We start from the raw sequence: 21,039 nt of genomic DNA on the forward strand, positions 1-21,039 counted from the left end.
TGAGACTACTTTCATAAAGACAGAACACAGACATTAGTCACTTATCTCTGTAATCAAAGGCTCCATGGAAGTCCTAATTTTCTAAAAACAGTAGAATTAGAGAGCTGGACATCTGTCCTTATTCATACTGGGAATATGGATTTCCATATCCATACTCCAAGTCAGTTCAATGCATAAGTTTGCCTTGCAATAAAGGGACATGTGGGCAACAGCTTTCCTCGCCCTGCTCTTCTTTTCAAACAATACCATCCAAAATTACTCCAGTCCAGCATTTGAAACCTATCTCTGAAGAGTTTAGTTCCAGCCATTTTCACCTGGGTCTTACAACTGGCCAGTCTTCCATTCCGATTTGCCCACCTAGTGTAGAGAGACTCCCTCCCTAAATGTCCCAGCCACACCATGTCAGATAAGCACTACTATTTTGTCTGTTTTCCTATCTCACCCCACACATCCCCAGCAAAAATGCATTTGTACCAGCATTATTTCAGAAGATAATAATGAGGGGTTTACAGCTGTAGCCAGACACAGAACATCTGACTGCAGCCTGCCTCACTCTGACAGAGAGTGAGTTCAAAGGCTCAGAACAAATAAAATACACCTATCAAATGTACAAAACCATTCAACTACTCTTTCCATCTTGCCTGACAGAAAATTAATGCTTAATCTGGTTGTAACTGGATCTGTGATTACCTCTTTGTTTAAAATTTGTTAGGCTATAGACAATAGCACATCCCAAATAAACCTTTTTGGGGTGCCTTAATTATACAAGTTTTAAATTAAAGCTAGCGTTTCCTAACCTGTCAGACAGAAGTACTCAGGAGGCGGAAGATCAAGATTGAAGAGCAGGAAAAAAGGAAGAAGAGACATAACTGCAGTATCCATGCTAGAGCTGAGATTGTGAGTTAAAGAGATAACAAAGTCACTTGAGAATAAGAAAATGCATCTTGGATATCCCTCTTTTAAGTGGCAATCATAGAGGTTACAACTGTCTCCCTCAAACACTGAGGCACAGCCTATGAGTCATCAGCATGATAACAATGTCCAAAATGCAATTCAATCCAGCTGCTTCTATTCAAAGGCACAAGCAAATAATACTAAAGGTACAGAATCCATTATGACTAAGGACACTGTTCAGCCCCAGTGGTTCAGAATATTTCCACAGTAACACCATAATCTGTGTTTTGCCACTCACCCACGCAGCTAGAGACACACTTCACAAGCTGGAATTTTAGTTAGTGGGTAGAAGGGTGCTGTGCCAAGACACTGTTTTGCAGGCAGCTGTAGGAGAACTTCTAAATAGATCCTTGGCAAAGGATGACAACTACGGGCTGCAAACTTAGTCATTTAGTCCAGTTCCTCACTGCAAATACAGAAGGTCCCAATCCAGGTGGGAACTCAAGCTTTGTACTATAAACAACGTTAGTCCACAGGAGAATTTTTTTGTTTGCATGAACAGGAAAGGGAAGCAAAGAAAGAAAAAGTGGTAAGGAGCTGAGCTAAAAATCTCATTAAAAGACAGTTCACTATACTTGCAAAAAACCACTTGCCCTCTAAGGGACAAAGCTGGTATCAGTCTAAATCAAAAGCAGCAGCACTGACATCATAATTATGGAAGCTCAGTTACACTTATGAAAGAGATTTGTAAAAAGGGAGACCCAAAGATATTTCAGAAAGAGAGGCAGGAAGAATAAAATCTTGAGCAAAGCCAGAATAGGCCAAAGTAACAAGTTATAAGACAGTTTTCAAAACAGTGTATGCAAAAACACAGTGTAGTGTGACAACCTGATTTAACTTAATTTTTCTCAAAGTGAAGTGTGAATATTGTGGCCGGGGAAAACAACTGTGTAACATTTCCCTGAAAGAACTTTCTCTTAACTATATTTTGGTTTAAGCTGAGGCAGGTAGGCATACCCAGTCAAAACCAAGCAACTGTAGCAACCATCCTCAACTAGAATTTTGCTCCCAAAACAGAGAGCAGTAGCTTACCATGTGTGCATTATCTTAGACAGTCATAGCTCAATCCAGTATAAATGGAGGATGAAAAGGAAGCACTAGAAGTGGAACTTATATTTCATAATCAATGACGAAAAAAAGACAATATCACATAGTTGCCTCCACCACGATTGCAGTATGGTCTTATGCTGCTCTGAAATGCCAATGAATGGGTATCATCAGGAATCTCTCAGTAGAAAGAGAAAGCCTGCAACACTTTTCTCCACAGATGTTGCCATTCACAAGGCAAAAAGTCACACAGGGTGCTCAGGCAAGGGCTGTATTTCACAACTACTCTAAATCAGCATTTGCTAGTCCCAGATTCAGGAAGTATTTCAGCTGCAATATGAAATAGTAATTTGTTTTCTGTAAAAGTGTTTTCTTATATATACATATATATATATACATATATATGTATGTGTATATATATATATGTGTGTGTGTAAACTTCAATTGATAGTTATTTGTGAGGGAAGAACGCAAGCCTATACATTTGCAAGCCATGTTTACACACCCTTTCAGATACAGAAGTCAAGATGATACAAGATTCTGACCTCCTAACTCTAATCAGAAATAAAGTTTCTTTTCTTCCCTAGTATACTATTTTTTTAAATGCATTCTTAAAATTATCTGTTGAATTTGCAATAGAGCGTTTTACACTTATGAAGTCAAACTGTCCAACAGGGTGATTACAGGCTTCCCTGTGTCCTGCAGAGAGAGTATAATAATCCCCAGCTGAGCATTGAATTCCTGAGCCATTGGGTACAGCCCATAGCTGGGTCAGGGAAAGCAGAAGAGAGGGCGTGCAAAGCAACACTTCTCACTTCTAACAAGTTCTTTCTTACACAAAAGAGGAAGCTCAAAGTAGGAGCCAGCCTACATGCCTGCATACTACTATGGTTTGATACATACATGGTCTGAACAGCAGCCATCATCACCAATTCCACATGCTGTTATTCTTACCATAAAGATTTCATTTCTGCCAGCCTCTCTGGAATTGCTTGTGGCATTTGGACTTTATTTAATTTGCTTGCAGGTGCAACACTGAATGAGGTTTGTGGATTCAATGGCATCAGGCTGACAAAGGTCCAACTTTCAGTAATGAGGGAATAGAAGAGGAAGCCACAGTGTTTACCAAAGGCAGGACAGAGGTATGAGGCTAATAATTTCATGGGTTTGCCCTGAAACTTAGAATAGCTAATTGAAACAGGAATTCCCACCTATGAAGTCTGAGGGATCAAAAATAAATAAAAAAATAGAAACCCATAAAAGAGACCTGTGTACTTGACTGGTAAGTTTTAAAAATTTACAGTAAGAGTTCTCTAACTTCAAAATTTAGTAAGAATAATATTATTTAATCCTTTTTATCATTTTCAGTACATAGCTTCCAGTATACAAGACATTAATCTAATCCAAATTTCCCAAGGGCAGCCTGATTATCCTTTAAGTACATGCCACGCTGCAAGTGCACCTGTATTTGGACATCAGTACTGTCACAGCTGTGTCCTCAGATGATACTTGGAAACATGGAAACACATTCTGTTTAACACATTTATCAAACATGTTTTTCTGAAAGTGCCATGAAGAAAAAACAAAAAGAGGTTATTCCTAACCAAATGTTCTTGCTAAGACAAAAAACACACTACTTGCATATTCTTCCAAGAGAGAAACAAACTGTTTTTTGCTATCAATAGCATGTCTACTGCCACTCCTAATATCCGCTGAAAGAATGAAGTGCCTCTTTTGAGCAGTCCAGATAGCATCAACAAGAGTGACAGCATCGGTGGAGAAAGAGTTACCATGGAGTAAAGTACGAAGTCAAAACTTCTTAAAACAGACTGAATAAAAGGGACTACTTACAGCAGCCTCTCTTGTTTATCTCCAAATTAGTCAATTTAGTACCTAAGTCTGAATATTGAGATGAATATATATTCTTTTTTTTATAAAACCACTGGGTTTTTCATAACTCTCATTACTCATATGTACTTTTCCCACTCCTTGAATTATATTTGTAGATCATTTATGCAAAAAACTAAGCACAAACTAAACAGACCAATACCTAGATCTCAATTTCACAAAACTCAATTCAAGCTGCAAGTTCAGAGGTGCAAACACTGTCACTTCTGCTTCTGTGATTCACTACTGCCTAACAGAATCAAATATACAATCTGATTGACACTGACCAAAAATAGCCTTGATTAGTTCTTTCTTCTTAAAGTTCCAGTCTAATAAGCAAGACCGTTGCATTTTACAATCCTGTAGGGCCCAGCACAGTGGCATTTATGAAGGCTAACTTCGCTAAAATAGAATTCACACATTGATGCTAAGCATTAAGAGCCTCAAAAAGCTCTTATTTAAAGTTCTAAATTACTGCAGCATTTAGAGTAGTAGATGTTTTAGAAGTACCTATGTAGAAGAACATACACTCAGGAACAGGTGTGATTTGTGCTATGTGGTACCCACACTTAACTCCTCTAGAAGCAAGGGGAAGGTGGTGTTTTCATCTTTGTTACTCACATCCAATTCTATCTCAACTGGCACTAAAATAAACTAAATTAATTTTTCTCAAGACTATTTTACCCATGACAGTAACTGGTAAGTGATTTCCCTGGCTTTATCTCAATACCCAATCTTTTCCTTTTTGAAGTCCTGTTGAGGAAGGGCAGCAAGTGAGGACCTGGAAGGGTGGGCAGCTGGCTAAGGTCAACCCATCACAATACAGTACTGGAAACAAGTGGCAGTCTGCCTTCAACAACATCACCACCACCACTATGGATATAAGAAAGCTTTCAAAAGCCTGATTGCAGCTTGGATGCTTTAAGGTAATATAAAAGCCTTTACTGTATAAAGTAAACTGTCAGAAATTCTGTATTTTTAAGTAACAGTATCCTACAGCCTTTAACACCTTATACCTTTTTGATCCTTCGAAGTCACACATACATACATACAGCATTTTTTAAAAAATCACATCATTATTCAGAACAAATGTCCCCATGCGGATGAACATGTGAAGTCACAGAAGACTGACTTACCTAACACTTCTGGTTTTTTACTTTACACTGCTCTCTACATTTTGCATCAGAAGTGACAGACTGCAATTTCCTACTTGATATTTCAATGATTCCCCTGAAAACTAAAACCTATTATACTATGACACTTTTCTATAAGCTTTCTCAGAACTATTGAAAGCAGTACAGCACCATAACTAACAAAAGTATCAATTCAACTGCAGCTACTTAGCTATAAAGTCAGTAGAAGAATAGTTTTCTCTCAAAGACCAGCACAGATACAACTCTAAAAACAACGTGTAAGTATCTGGCACAAAAAGATGAATTCATCAATTTCTGTATGTAGATGTAGACAAAATTGTCTACATAAGGAATTGAGCATAACTGGTCTGAAATACCATGTCTATCCAACACTACAGTTTAGGAAGTAACAGATGCTGAAATAATAGTTCAGTGATACCAAAGGCAGTATTTCCACCCTTCTCATTTATTTGGGGGTCTTATAAATTACTGACAAAACTTATCTCACCATTTGGTAAATCCATTTCAGCCAGATTAAGAAACAAATCTTTTCTTTTTTTGAACAGTTTAATTTTCTCTTCAATAAGGAGTCAAAAAAGCACCATAATATGAAGATGAAAAAAAGGCAAGAGCAGAATCCCTCCATTCTGGTATAGCCCATCACAAAACAAAATCCACCTCCACCAAAGTAATCTTTCTAAATGGATGTATTTCTTTGCCATTTGCAGGAGTTGCAATGTTTGAATGGCTCTCAAGTACACTGGAAGGCACAGACACACAGAAAAAAGCACTACATTCTCAGTCAGATTGTGGACAGTTTTTTAGGTGACCTTTCAGCAACTTTATGAAGATCATAAACAGTATTTGAAATAGCAGTATCGGCTTTATCCCATTCCTCAATCCTCTTTCTTTAAACAAAGGCTTCAGCTGTAAACACACCAAGCATACCAAACAAAAAGTCACTGCCAAGCTGTAGTGGGTTTCTGAGGCTGGGTTTTGGTAGCGGGCAGGGGGGTGGGGCTACAGGGGTGGCTTCTGTTAGAAGCTGCTAAAAGCTTCCCATGTCTCATGGAGCCAACGCCAGCCGGCTCCAGGACAGACTTCCTGCTGCTGGCCAAGGCCGAGCCAATTAGGAACAACAGTAAGACCTCTGTGATAACATATTTAAGAAAAGAAGATTGTTGCGCAGAAGAAATTCCAGCCAGGGAAGAGCAGAGTGAGAACATTGGAATAACAACATAGACACCAAGGTCAGTGCAGAAGGAGGGGCAGGAGGTGCTCCAGGTGCCGGAGCTGAGGCCCCTGCAGCCCGTGGTGCAGACCATGGTGGAGCAGCTGTGCCCCTGCAGCCCATGGAGGATCATCGGGGTGCAGAGACCCACCTGCAGCCCATGGAGGAGCCCATGCTGGAGAAGGTGGATGCATGAAGGAGGCTGTGACCCCGTAGGAGGCCTAAGATGGAGTGGGGTCCTGCTGGAGACCTGCAGCCTGTGGAGAGGGAAGCCCACATTGGAGCAGGTTTTTCCCAGGTAGGACTTGTGGCTCCTGGGGGGGACCCACATTGGTACAGCTCATTTGTGAAGGACTGCACCCCATGGAGAAGTGACCCATGGGACAGCAGTTTGGGAAGAACTGTTGCCCGAGGGATGGACTCACGCCGGAGAGGTCATCAAGGACTGTCTCCTCCAAGGAGGGACCCCACGGGAGCAGGGGAAGGACTCCTCTCTCTAAGCAGTGGCAGAAACAACAACTGACTATAACCCCCATTCCCTGTCCCCCTGCACCGCTGGGGGTAGGAGGGAGAACATGGAAAGAAGGAGGCATGGGGGTAAGGTGTTTTTTAAGACTGTTTTATTTCTCACTCTTTGGCTCTTATCCTGTTAGTAATAAATATAAGTACTATCCCTACTTTGAGTCTTGTTTCACCTCTGAAGGTAATCAGTCACTGACCTCTCCCAGCTCTTATCTCTACTCATGAATTCTTAGCCGTTTTTTTGATCTCCCCTCTGTCCAATTGCAGAGGGAGAGTGAGAGAGCAGCTTTAGTGGGTACCTGATATCTGGCCACGGTCAACCCACTACACAAGCCTCTCTCATAATAACATGCCTAATTATGAAGTTAAATTTCAGAAGGCTGGAACAGATTTAAGCCTTCATTTGAAGTATATTTTTAAGAAATCACTTTCAGTTGTATTTCATTCAAAACATGAACACCTGCAAATCATATAGACAGGTGATGATAAACCGAAGTTCTGTCACATTATGGAGTTTGAAGTCCAATTCATCATCACAAGAAAAAATTAATAAATAAAAAAAAATTAAAATGCATACCTTTTCTTGGAGGTAGTTCACCACTTTGTATTAATTCTGTTCCAGGATATACAATCTCCCCATCTTTTACCATTTCGTTCCACAAGCCACATAGTCCATCTCGTGTAAAAGCAAGCTGTTAAAAATAATACATTATATATAGTTACACACAACAATTTTCTCTCAAGGCAACTCAAGCTAACATTTAAAACACATCTGATTTTATATTTTGTCCCAGAAGAAAGAAAACACATGTATCACCTCACTAGAATATTTATTGTGTATGTGTGTACGATTGGGATTTAAATGATTTCCAGGATCTCTTGATTCTCTAGCTATGCTATTTTCAGATTAAAAGTGTCTGAAACAGATAGGCTCAAAGACAGCAAAATTAACTTTCTTTTGGTGACAAATTCTCATCAAAAGTGTGGATTTGGTCACTCAGAACTATCCACACATTCAACAGAGGGTGGGGGCAAAGGCACAGGGTCTCATTTTTCCCTTCAGGAAAAGTTATTCAAAGTCAAGCTGCATAAAGTCACAAAACAGAGAAGTATGAAGTCAACAGCCCCCTCACCAAACCAGCAACTAAAAAGCTAGGTATCTTAACCAGAACATATGATGACAACAAGGCACTGATTAATAAATTAATTTAACCAGTTCAAACTGGTCCTCCTGTGCAAGGCATCTCTCACAGCCCCTCCTTCTTCCCTCCAACTGCTACAACGCCTCCTCTCAGATGCAGAACCAGATTATGGAACTGATCAAGACTAAAATCAGCTGCACATGGTAGAAGAGCAAAGAGCTGCCTCAGCCCAGGTCAGTTCCCAATACACTTTATGTTCAAGAGGACAAATACTCGCAATAGAATAAACGGCAGGACTCTGGTAGCTGGAACCGCTCACAAAAGCACTGGCTGTAACACAAGTCTCCTGATTTAGTAATTTGGATCTCCCTTGGAGAATTCTAATGACCAGGATAACTTCTCTTCCATAGATGTTGTTCTCTGCTTCATAAAATGCTGCAAAACAGGTATCAACATCCCTAGGGAATTCGAGGCTATAACTTGCAACAGTAAGGGAGGAGAGCAATACATGAAATTGAAAAACAGAATATTTTTGCATACTGAAGTCATGAGTGAATACATTAAAAAAAAAAAAAACAACTGCTGAATACTTATTCAGAACCATCTTTGTGTTATGTAACTACTATTCAAATCCAAAACTGAGAAGTAATACACAGATGCTGCTTACACAACTGCCGTAAAATATTTACCATTACACACAGAACTCCACTTATCTTTAGGAAATAGCTCAAAATAAAATCCATTTTATCGACTATAAAGATTAAAAGTTTTAAGAGACACAATCACCAGCAGGAAAGACATTTGCTAATCCAGTTTATCTCAGTTAACATGAAGAATTAAAGTCAAGTTGCATGCTTTCACACCACTCTAACACACTAAATGACCATAGTAGTTTCTTGACTTCATATTGCATACTTCAGAAATTCACTCAGACATTGATGATTTAGTAGTTTTTCTTTCAGCGTAAAATGTAAGCTGACATTGTAATTATCTGTCACTTACTATGCCCTGATCTCAGAGATATAAGAGGGAAAAAAAATGATGCAGTGTGAGCTAGACATTATTAATGTCTAAATGTCTAAACTTATGTGTGATTAATCAACTGTGTAGCACCAGAATTACAGTGACCATGCTTTACGGAAAGGTACAGTCCCTATTCTTCAGGGCTTGACAGCACAAAGACTTTTTGCAAAGATTTGTGTTTTGCTAAAAGCTTCACATTTGGCTTAATTTAAAAAAAAATTGAAATAATCTTATAGTTCATTTCAACAATGAAAAAATCATTCCCCATTAACTGATTTTCTTGCATTGTTCTCAATCTATAAATATTTCAACAATATATGGATTTTCCTTCTTCAGATGTGGTTTTAGAGGGGCACCTAAGGAATTCATTTATCATAATTTTTTTCTTGTGAAAATAGCAAAACACAACTGTTTCATTAATTTTGGCTCATATGTGATAGATTAAAAAAAAAAAAAACTTTTGCCTGTTAAATGCTAACCTATGCTAAAATACAAGCTTGAAAAACAGCAAGTGAGGTAACCCTCCAGATGGGTTGCATAATAAGCTACAGTTTTCAAAAACTAAAGTTCTTTCTCTAATAAATTGTCTTTACACACATTTTCTTTTACATTCAGATCACCTTAGTATGGAAACGATTCTCACAGTTTATAATCTAAAGGCCTACAGGCTTTGAATTCAAGGTTCTTTATAATGCAGCACTGTTTTATTTCAGAAAATTTACTACTTTTGAAAGCATTCCTGCAAAGTAGAATCAAGAACTGTTTTCTCCACTTTAACTTCTAATCCTTTTACACAGCACAAAGTTCACTCAACTCTTTCACACAACTAAAAACTGGAAAAGTAAACAAAATTTCTTCTGCCTTGGGTTTGGTGTTCAAATTCTTATCAAAGTAATTTTCTTGGTATGTTGCATAAAGATAGAGGAACCACCAAGACTACAGGTCACAGAGAGTTCCACCTCCTTCTACAAATACCTCATGTGGAAGCTTACCCCATAAGCAGCCTTCAGATAAACAATTTTGCCTTTACTCAGGTTGTAGTTAACATTTTGTCAGCAGTATGTGTGTTGGGGGAAGGGAAAAAGGAGACATGCTTGAAAGTGAAGGAACACTGGACTTATTTTGCAGCAATAATCAAAGGAACCAACTGAAAGGATCACTAAGAAACAGTTCTTACAACCAATTCATCTGTCATAACTGAGGACAACTTAATAATCTACTCAACATTCAGCAAATAGACGCTATATGCTATACATGATAGTCAAAAATGAAAGAAAAGCCTGAGTTCTAAAGTGATAAATTATTTAAGCAATTTTATTTTCATGATCTCAAAATTACATAATCATAAGATTTATCACTCTCTTGAGAGAAATACGTCATTTAACCTACAGAAATGGGGAGGCCAGAGGCTCATGCTGGCATCCAGAGGGACCTTAACAAGCTGGAGAAATGGGCTGAGAAGAACCTCATCAAGCTGAACAACAAGTGTGAAGTCCCGCGCCTGGAGAGAAACTGCTCCAGGCACCAGTACAGGCTGGAGGTAACTCAGGTGGAAAATGGCTTTGCAAAATAGACCCCAAGTGTCCTGGTGGGGACTGAGTTGAACATGAGCCACCAATGTGCCCTGGCCACAAAGAAGGTTAATGGGTGTCATGGGCTGCATTAGGAAGAGTATTACCAGCAGATTTGGGGAGGTGATCCTTCCTCTCTACTCAGCACTGGTGAGGCCACACCTCGAGTGCTGGATCCAGTGCTGGGCTCTTTAGTGTGAGAAAACATGGACATACAGAAGGGAATGCAACAAAAGGCCACAAAGATGATTAAGGGCCTGGAACATCTTTCTCATGAGAAAAGGCAGAGACAGCTGAGACTGTTTAGCCTTGAGAAGTCTTATGGGGAAAAAGACTCATCAATATATATAAATATCTGAAGGGAAGGTGTAAACAAGAGGGAGCTAAGCTTTGCCCAGTGGCACCCAGTGACAAGGACCAGTGGGAGTGGGCATAAGCTGAAACACAGGAGGTTCCCTCTGACCACCGGGAAACACTTTCACACTGCGAGGGTGACCAAGCACTGGCACAGAGGGCCCAGGGATGTTGTTTTAATATCCTGGAGATAGTCAAAAGACATTAGGACCTGGTCCTGGGCAATGGGCTCTAGGTGGCCCTGCTTGAGCAGGGGAGTTAGGCCAGTTGACCTACGGAAGTCCCTTCCAACCTCAACCATTTGTGATCCTGTGAAACTGGCAGTTGAAGATAACAGCAAGTCAAATGTATGGTAGAAAACTCGAATATCAGCTTTGACTACATAATCCTGCTTTTCTTTCTTTCTACAGTATTTTATGACTATCTTAGCCAGAACAAGTATATATTACTTTCTTTTTTTGCTCTCATCGATACCTCTTGCATTCAGTAATTAGTAAGGAGTCTATCAACACATCCAAGCAGTCAGAGAGAACTAGAAATTTGTTCAGAACAAATTTAGAAAGTATCTCTCTGCCTTCTATTTTGAAAAAAAAAAAAAATTGGCACTTCTTCCACTAAATTCTTTATTTAAAGTTCACAAAGTAATCCGCGGTGAAGTGGAAGAGACAAAAAACACATCTGGTGTCTTCACTGTTTCTGATGTACTTGAGTTGCAAGCACAAGAGCAGCAATCTGTGTTTCGTAAAGTCTAACACTCTCTCACAAGATTGTTTGATTTATGTGGACATCTTTCCCTCTAATACCTAAGTAACTTTATTTGTGAATGTTTAAAGGGATGAACTTGACAAATTCAGTAAGCTAACAAATTAAAAATAAGTAAGTTTCACTGAACTTTTGTAACTGGCAACAGTACCAGAGATGTACTTTATGTAAATCTCCCTCTTAAGTTCCTGCTTGCCCTACCACCTACATGCTGGACAAGAGCAGTTCCATGCTCCACTACTACTATCCATTGCCTTGCAACTTTAGCCCATGTTCCTAATCCTCCTACTCATTCCCCATGCTCAAAATCTCCCTCATCCTTCCCATGGCATCTGTTGACCTCCTCTCAATCTCCATCTCCTATGCACCTCACTTTCACAAACCCCAAGCCTCTTCCACCATTTTTTGCACTTTCTTATTCCCAGAGCACATCTTGATCTCTGCACTTGAAAGCCATGTATCTCACCAAATCCATACTTCCCACACAGACCTAAGGCTCAGCCCTAGTTATCCCAAACCAAAAAGGTAAGGCCCTAAGTAGACTTTAAAGTGAATTTCTACTGTAAACTGGGCAGCCTCCACTCTAATCTTTTGTTAATCTCATCTCTGCAGTTAAACAGTAATTTATTCTGTCTACTACAACATTTGATTAAGTCCAAGGGGTATCCAGTTTGGCTGCATATGCTGCTGCCATTCTCCAACAGGGCTAGCAGTAAAACTCCTGTCCATTCCCATCAACTCTAGACAATAAGACACCGGCATCGACATGGTATTTTAAAGAGTCCATTAAAAAACATTTCTCTTTAGAATATAATAAAATTAAAACCAGCCCAGTAATAGCAAAGAAAAATCACAGAACAGCATGTCCTTTCCCAAGTCTCTCTTTCGTATTTGCTTTTTTGAATCCATTCAACTCATGCTTCCTTTTTCATTGTTGTCTTTGTCAGTATTTTGTCCTAGCTTCCTTCCTTCCCTGCTGAATGAAGCATGTCCTGAAACCACAGCTGCTTATCACACCTATGCAAAGCACAGTGAACCATCATTAGATCTAAACATACTGCTCCAAAGCTCGGACAGCAAAGACAGAAAAGTTCAGCAGCCCCACATTTCTTCAATGGATTTAGGGTTAAACTAGAAACGTCCCCATAGTAAGTCTGCTGGTCTTCCAGTCCAAAGAGTTTTTTCATGGTTGGGCTTCACGAACGAAGATTTGGGAAAGGCTCTACCCACGTTTGTTCAAAGAGTAGGATTTTCATAAAAATCAAAATGCGGAATGTAATTTTGCAGGGAAAGTAAGAAGATTTCAAACCAACACAACTCTTAAAGGTGGATTTTTCATCTTAAAAAGCTCACTTTCATCATGGCAAAAGATGATGATAGAAATAGTCTGCCAACAATGAACTAAATGAAAACTGATGAAAATGCATCATATTCCACTTGTAGACAGCTCTTGCACCTTCACTGTTGCCTAAAGGAACAGTTTCTCTACAGGAAAATAAAAGTTTTTCCCTCTAACTCCTGCTAGTAAGCACAATAGTTCTCCACAGGATCCAGAATAAGCAGTCTAATTAAACACCATTTGAACACACACATGCATCCCCTTAGCTCACAGCAATTCTAGTTTTCAGTTATTCATCCATCACTAATTAAAGGTCTCTGAATAAGATTCTAAATTAGTACAGTACATCTATTTAATCAGAATTATTTTAAGCACAGTTTGATTCTACAAACTGAGTATCTAGGTTTAAATAAACAATTTTAACCTCCCCTCTTTAAAATAAAAGGATGTCTTCCTTAGAAACAGTCATTAAAACAAAATCTCCCATTTCACACAGATTTTGCTATAAATGTGATGGTTTCTACTAGAAATAGTCATAATTAGGTAGGTGTTTTTAAATGTATTAATTCAAATCTAAATAAATAAATTAGAAATTGGAAGTTATATGATGACTTTTCCAGTGACGTTAAACATAACACACGATAAAGTGACCTGTAGTAAAATCCACCTGTTTTATGACTTCATAGGATTATTTTATTAAGAGTGATGTTATGCACGCATATATTGATATACATCATCGAAGGCCGGATTACATATTGTACTACTGATGTTATCTTATATTCAGCTGATTTAATTTTTCAGCTGTAACAGTTTGTGTTTTTTTCAGACAACACAGAGTATCTTATTTTGTTCCACCAGGAAATTTAGAATTTCTAATAAAACAATTGTTTCTAAGCATTTCAAAATTATACTAGTAACTGTAAATCATACAATCGCAGGTCAAAAATCACAGACTTAACAAAACGACACAGAATAGTCACGGGATGCATCTGGGTCTTTGTAGAGCATTTTGGCTTCCTATAACAGTATTATTTAGTTTCAGATAAATTAATACAAGCAAAAAGCGTATTGTCAAGATACACTTCTATTAACATTTCGCACCACTTCAGTAAATCCTGCAGGCCAGAGGTTCACTGCTACTACAAAAGGGCTTGCACCTTTAACATTCTCTTAAGAACAGTAATAACAATGCTACCTCACACTGCCTTTGTTTCTTAGCAGTAACATCCCAAAACTGAGTAAGAACATTTAAATTTGGCCCAGACGCCAGCTGTAACAGTGACGCACACAGGTGATTAAACACAATCCATGCTACAATCCACGTATCATTCTTTCCTTATTATATTAATACCACTATATTACAGACTTATTAATGCACACAGCACTAGAATATAGTGTATTACATTGTTAATGCAACAGCATCTTCAACTGAAACAAAAGGGAATACAATGATTTTCAGAGACATTTCACTGGCTTAATCCACAATAACTGCCAGTTAAGTCTAAAGAGCAAACTGTCCAGCAGCAGTGACAAAGAAAAAGGGTAAGTCAGACTTTGGAGACTACCAGGCCACCAAATTAAACATTTTACTTCCAATTCTAGCTATACACCCCAAATTTTGCTACAGCAAAGGTTAGTTTTAAAGACTTTGTATGTTTCTCCAAGAACTTTCACCTACTCATTATTGGAATGATTTACAGTGAAAAGTTAAAAAAGCTGCAAACTGAAGAGTTTCAGGGTCCCATTCTAAACAATAAATTGTAGTCATTTAGTCTGTCTTCTTCAAACCCCTCATAGTACTGTGTTCATCTTTTCAACTCCTGCTGACAGTCTCTTGAACACCAATAAGGCCCTTCTATGGTTGAGATGGCAAAAACATGCATGGTAGGAGATCTGCATATTCAGTACACATTGAACTCAAAAGGATTAAGAGACAGGATTGATACCTATTAAAAAAAATTCACATGCAGCTAGGTCATGCTAGTCAACCAGTAGCTAAAATAGCCAATCATGTAATAGAAAAATTCTCCAGAGCCCAAAACCCCTTTACTTGACAGAAGACATCTGCCATTTAATACATTAAAAAGATGCAATTCAAGGCTCACATGCAGATTTTTCAAAATATCAAATATATACATCCAAATAAGAGTTCTGTGATAAGAACCTGTGTAATACCAAAAAACAGTTAATCTAGTAAGAAAATTATATTATACCCAGACAGCCTGGGTAGTCTTCAGATTCCAGAAAAGTGATGTTTGTGTCCAGCAGATTACAAACAATTACTGTTATTTCATTAATCTCATTATTTTGATTACAGCTTGATTAGAAGAAAACAAAGGGAGTACCCTGACAATTAGAGTCTAACTTGTAATTACTCATAAAGAACTCTTATAAGTAAGAGCATTTATTCATAGAACTGTGTTACAAATTAAGACTTTTATTATTAAAATGCATTATTACAACACATTAACTACAGTCTCATTAAAAACAAATATTTCATTGCATTTATACACACAACTAAAAATAACTGTTAGAAGTTTGAATGACAATTGAAAAAGTTTACATGACAAAGGGATGCAGAAAAAAGATACTATGAATAAGAGGAAAAATCTGACAAATCACATGAATAGTCACATTTTTCACCCCATATAATACAAAAGAAAAACAGGCAACACATAGTCAGCAGCTGTTACAAACAAAGGTTGTCACTTTTTCAACTAAAATTTTCCTGTATTCAACAATCATTGAAGCAATATATTTGTGATCTAGAAGCTACCCTCTTGGAAACAAAAAAATATTTCCATATTTCTTAATTAGCTTATCTCCAAAACATCTTTTACTGTGCTTATCTACCACATTAGACAAAACATCTGACTTTAGATTAAAACTTTTACTTTTGTAAGAACAGAAGATGAAAATAGAACCAATCTAGCCAAATCAAGAGCAAGCTCTGTCATTTTATAGCATTTACATACAAAACCTAGTAAATAATGTAACCTCTTAGGCTATATCTGTCACTTCTGATTCCACTTTAGCTTGTTTGATGCAAAATAGTGGAGAAAGGCTGCTTTCCAATCACAACTGCATGGGGAAAAATCCTTGTCTAACCACATGAACAGCTCAACTCAACCATTCAGACTGTCAGCACATATCTGGGATAAAGTCACAAAGACAGAATTTTTAAGAAATTTTCAGTAGCATTATTATTAACTGTAACAAAGGAATAACACTGGCTGGCACATCCCAACAAGAATTTCAGAGTTTTGAGCAGGAACTTGCACAGTTATTCAAGGTAAGGGATCTATATGCAACATCTGGGGAAAGGAAGATGAGGAGACAAGGACTTAATCTAGTTATTCATTTCATCTAAAACAAATATAACTGACCCAAACTATTCTATTTCTCTGTATTTTCCACTTGTCAAACCCAATTTTGGAAAACATGATGGTATTCTCCTCCCTTATGCAAGTTCTACGATACAATGAACAGATCATCTTCTAAGACAAAAGAAAACTTTCACCAAACACTGGCACATTTCAAAGACCACTTCCATTTCAGTCACATATCTTTGACAAAAAATTAACTCCCTTCAAAAAGGAGCAAATTCAAAAGGATGGCTCTACCCATCATATAAACAGAGCTACAGTTAAAGTTAATTTGAATTCTTGAAAACGTAAATTAGATTTCCATCACCTTTCGCTTCGGTTCTCCCGTGCATTAAAGCCACTATGCAGGCAAGACATTTAGCAACAGCCTAAATGAAGAATTTATAGTTCTAGCAGAAATGCCACATACTTAACTAAGGGTTTTGACACTGTGCAAAGATAACATACATATGTAGCCCAGCTTGCTTCAAAGCAGAAGGGACTGAACTGACAATGAAGATCTATTTGCAGCTCAAAATAAGTTCTTCAAAATGTTTCTTCAAAACCAGTTTTAAATCTGCGTAGTCAGAAAACCCCATACACTAACTCAAGAGCAATCTTCTATTCGTCAGCTTTTCAGACTAAAAGCATCCTTGATCTGCACCAGAAAGGTCACGATGCAATACAACCATCAAACTTCTTACCTGCAAGTCTGTCTTCAACCATTTGGAGTCAAATCTTGCTTGAGCAGACAGACAAAAAGAATCAGAAGACATGTTTCCTTCTTCAGCCTTCTCTCCAGGCTGGCTGAGCAGCCCAACCTGCCACAGAAAGAGGGGGGGAGAAAAAAACACTCTAGCACATGAAGTAAACCCCACAAGGTTATTTTTGTCCAGACTAGGATGGCTTCCACTTGATCTTTAAAAATGTATCATGAAGAAGGACCTCCCTCGCTTACATCCCCTGAATTTGCACGGGGAGAGGAACACGCATTAAGAACACTATCTGAACCGAGAAAAAAGCCTTCCCTATCGCACCCGTGGGAAGAAAGCCTCCCTTCTGCTGCACTGAGCCACACCAGAGGCCTTAACGCTGCCCCTCAGCCCCGTAAGTGGTGCATGAAATAAATAATTGATCGCACATTACGCAAGCCGCAGGCCAACATAAAGCGATTATCAGGGTCACCCGCACCCCCTCCTCCTCGCTGGCAGCCCAGGCCCGGGGGCTGCCCCTCTCCCGGGAGCATCCCATCCCAAACCACCCCCTGCGCTCACGTCCCGCTATCACCGCCCCTGACGGAGCCAGCCGCTGCTTTCACCCACCTCTGCCAGCCCGGGGAGGGGGCTGCGGGGCGGGGGTCGCCGGGAACTCGAGCGGGAGGAGCGGGGAAAGCCCCGCCCGGGCAGGGGTCGCCGCACACGGCGCGGGGGCCGCTCCTCCCTTCCCTCCCCTCCTGGGATGCGGAGCGGAGGCCGCTCTGCCCGCGCCGCCCGCCCGCCCACCACCGCTCCGCGGGGCGGGGGCACTGCCGCCCTCTCCTCCCTGCTCCCCGCCGAGCCCGACCGAGCTGTCGGGGCTCTCACACTCACCGGGCAGCTGCGGCGATGGCGACGGCTCCTCGCGTCGCTACACCGCCGCCCGCTCGGCCCCGGGTAATCCTCGCCCCTCCTTCCCTCGCCCGCCCGCCCCCCACCCCTCCGCCGGCGGAGCCGCTCGCCGGTCCCTCCTTCGCTACTGGAGACGGGCTAAGCTCGGCTCCTGGTACGCCCGCGGAGCGCGCTACCAATCGGGAGAGCAGCGGGAGGCGGGACATCCTGTCCCGCAGCGGGGAGGGGAGGGGAACGGGGCAGGGGCGGGCGGAGCCGCACCGGTAATAGCGGAGACTGGGACCTGCTCGTAGCTGGAGTGCTATAAGAGATTAAACAAACGAACAAACAAACAAACAAAAAAAAAACACACAAAAAAGATGTTTTGGGTTGCTTAAGTAATTGAGGGGCCATCTGCAAAGTGTACTGTTGACTGTTGATTTCTCAAAGAAGGAAGCTTTTAAGTGGGTCAGAGGAGTAAGGTCATTAACAAGGAGTAGCTCGGAGGCAAACAAAATGACAGAATCACAGAATGGGTAAGGTTGGAAGGGACCACAGTGGGGCATCTGGTCCAACCTCCTTGCTCAAGCAGGGTCATCCTAGAGCACATGACACAGGATTCTCTTTCTCTGTCTCTGGAGACATTCAAAACCCATCTTGACGTGTTCCTGTGTAACCTTCTCTAGGTGACCCTGCCTTGGCAGGGTGGTTGGACTAGATGATCACTAGAGGTCTCTTCCAACCCTTACAATTCTGTGACTCTGTGATTCTGTGATTCTGTGTCCAGATGGTTCTTGGATATCTCCAGGGAGGGAGAATCCACTGCCTCTCTGGGTGATCTGTTCCAGTGCTTGACCACCCACACAGTAAAGAAATTCTTCCTCATATTCAGGTGGAACTCCTGTGCATCAGTTTCTGCCCATTTCCTCTTGTCCTATTGCTTGGCACATCCAGGAAGAGTCCGGCTCCATCCTCTTGGCACCCTCCCTTCAGATGCTTATATCTGTTGATGATGTTCCCTCTCTGTTGTCTCTTCTTGAGGGACAACACAGCACTCTCAATCCAGCCTCAGAGGGTTGAGTAGAGGGGCAGGATCACCTCACTCGACCTGCTGGCAATTCTCTTCCTGATGTACCCCAGATAGCATTGGCCTTGGCTCCAAGGACACACTGCTGGCACACGAATAGCTTTGTTGTCCAGCAGGACCCCCAGGTCTTTCTCCACGGATCTGCTTTCCAGCAGGTCAGCCCCCAGCCTGTACAGGTGCCTGGGGTTATTTTTCCTCAGGTGCAGGACCCTGCACTTGCCTTTGTTGAATTTCAGACAGTTCTCTGCCTATCTCTCCAATCTGTTGAGGTCCTTCCAAAGGGCTGTACAGTACTCTGAGGTATTGGCCCCTTCTCCCAGCTTTGGATTGTCAGCAAACTTGCAGAGGAGGCATCTGCCCCTTCATCCAAGTCACTGATGACTAAATTAAACAATACTGAGCCCAACATTGAACCTTGGGAGACACCACTAATGACAGGCCTCCAACTATGCCACTGGGATGCCCTCTGGGATCTGCCAGTTCTCAATCAACTTCAATGTCCACTCATTCTGGACACAGGACACAATTCCTGAGTTTGCCTATGAGGATGATGCAAGAGACAGTGCTGAAAGCCTTGCTGAAGTCAAGGTAGACAACAACCACTGCCCTCCCCTCATCCATCCAGGTAGTTGTTTCATCATAGAAGGCAATCAGGTTGGTCAAGCATGATTTACCTTTAGCGAATCCATAGTGACTACTCCTGATCTCCCATCTGTCATCCATGTGGATAGAGATGACCTCCAGAATAAGATGCTCTATCACCTTTCCAGGGATTGAGGTGAGGCTGACTAGCCAGTAGTTCCATGGGTCCTCTTTCTTGTCCATTTTGAAGACCAATGTGACATTTCCTTTCTTCCAGTCCTCAGGCACCTCTCCTGATTGCCATGACCTTTCAAAGATAATTGTGAGCTGATGTGCCAGCTCCCTCAGCACTTGTGGATGCATCCCCTCAGGGCCCATGGATTTGTGGATGTCAAGATTGCCTAAGTGTTCTCTAACTCAATCCTCCTTGAGCAAGGGTAAGTCTTCCTTCCAACATTCCTTTGCCCTGGTCCTTTATCCTTTCAACATTCCTGATCTCTGGGGCCAGAGATTCTTGAGGGCTGATTTTGTCAGTGAAAACCAATGCAAAGAAGGCATTCTGTAACTCTGCCTTCTTTGCATCTTCTGTTATCAGGGAAAGAGTAGAGGCTGGAAACAGTAAAGTGATGCCACTACTTGTGAAGGAAGAAGGATTCTGGGAAATAAAGCAGGGACTTGCTAATAGCAGGCAGTGACAGGAATTTGGAGGCAAATGCTGACTGATTACCTGAGGGAGAAACTGCTCTGAGGCAAATAATCATCCTTCAGCATAACTTTGTTGGGGATGTATATCAGTAGCTTGAAATTCAAATTAAACAAAAGTCAAGCTTCTCACAATACTTAGACTCCTGTTCTCTTGCTGCTAAGGAATTAGGAATGTAGGAGCAAGACTTGGCAGATGGGACCATTACTGGGTTTGGCCAACATGAAGCCACAGACTGAATGTCAATGAAATGCTAACAGAACTGAGACCATTTGCTGGCATTTAGGCAAAGGTACACAACACTTAGTTGTTATTATGTAAGAAGCATTGTAATAAATCAGTGGATTTGATTCTCCAGCGTTCATTTTCAAAGTAACAAATGCAACCATGACCCAACTGGTTAGCCTGTTACTTACCACAGACCTCTCTTGGATCAAGATATAGTAGGCACTTGAAGTAAAATACTGTACAAAATTTCTGAAGTGCCTGAAAATTTATATAAAAATACAGAAATACAAAATTTCCTAAAGTTACTCCTAGAAACTTTAAAATATGAGCTTTCAAAACCAAAAGTATTTCCCTTTGAAAAAATTTCCCAAATGCCTACACGTTAAAAGCTTTAAGTTGAGAGGACTAGAAGTATTGTCATGCGTATCATGTTGTGTCTATTCTCACTAGTGCGTGGCTGAGCAAGAACTAGCACACCAGGATGGGAGATATTTTAGTCTTTGCTTACCTGGCAGACTGAAAA

The 21,039-nt window shown here is 40.5% G+C and overlaps 1 protein-coding gene across 3 annotated transcripts in view; it reads right to left on the bottom strand.

Annotated features, from left to right (window-relative positions):
- HERC2 (HECT and RLD domain containing E3 ubiquitin protein ligase 2) overlaps window positions 1-18,037 on the bottom strand; it is a 104,946-nt gene extending 86,909 nt beyond the window's left edge. For 2 of the 3 annotated variants that reach the window (XM_027642648.1, XM_027642665.1), the window contains exons 1-3: window positions 17,920-18,037; window positions 17,035-17,137; window positions 7,352-7,466 (exon numbers count right to left, since the gene is read on the bottom strand). In XM_027642648.1, the coding sequence (XP_027498449.1) occupies window positions 7,352-7,466; window positions 17,035-17,106 (187 nt within the window). In that variant the 5' untranslated portion in view covers window positions 17,107-17,137; window positions 17,920-18,037. The remainder of the gene's footprint in view (window positions 1-7,351; window positions 7,467-17,034; window positions 17,138-17,919) is intronic. The other variant, XM_027642656.1, reaches the window with a different exon arrangement.
- Between the last annotated feature and the right edge of the window lie 3,002 nt (window positions 18,038-21,039).

Source organism: Corapipo altera, unplaced genomic scaffold, assembly GCF_003945725.1.
Source record: "Corapipo altera isolate COAL_440 unplaced genomic scaffold, ASM394572v1 0, whole genome shotgun sequence".
Lineage (NCBI taxonomy): Eukaryota > Metazoa > Chordata > Aves > Passeriformes > Pipridae > Corapipo > Corapipo altera.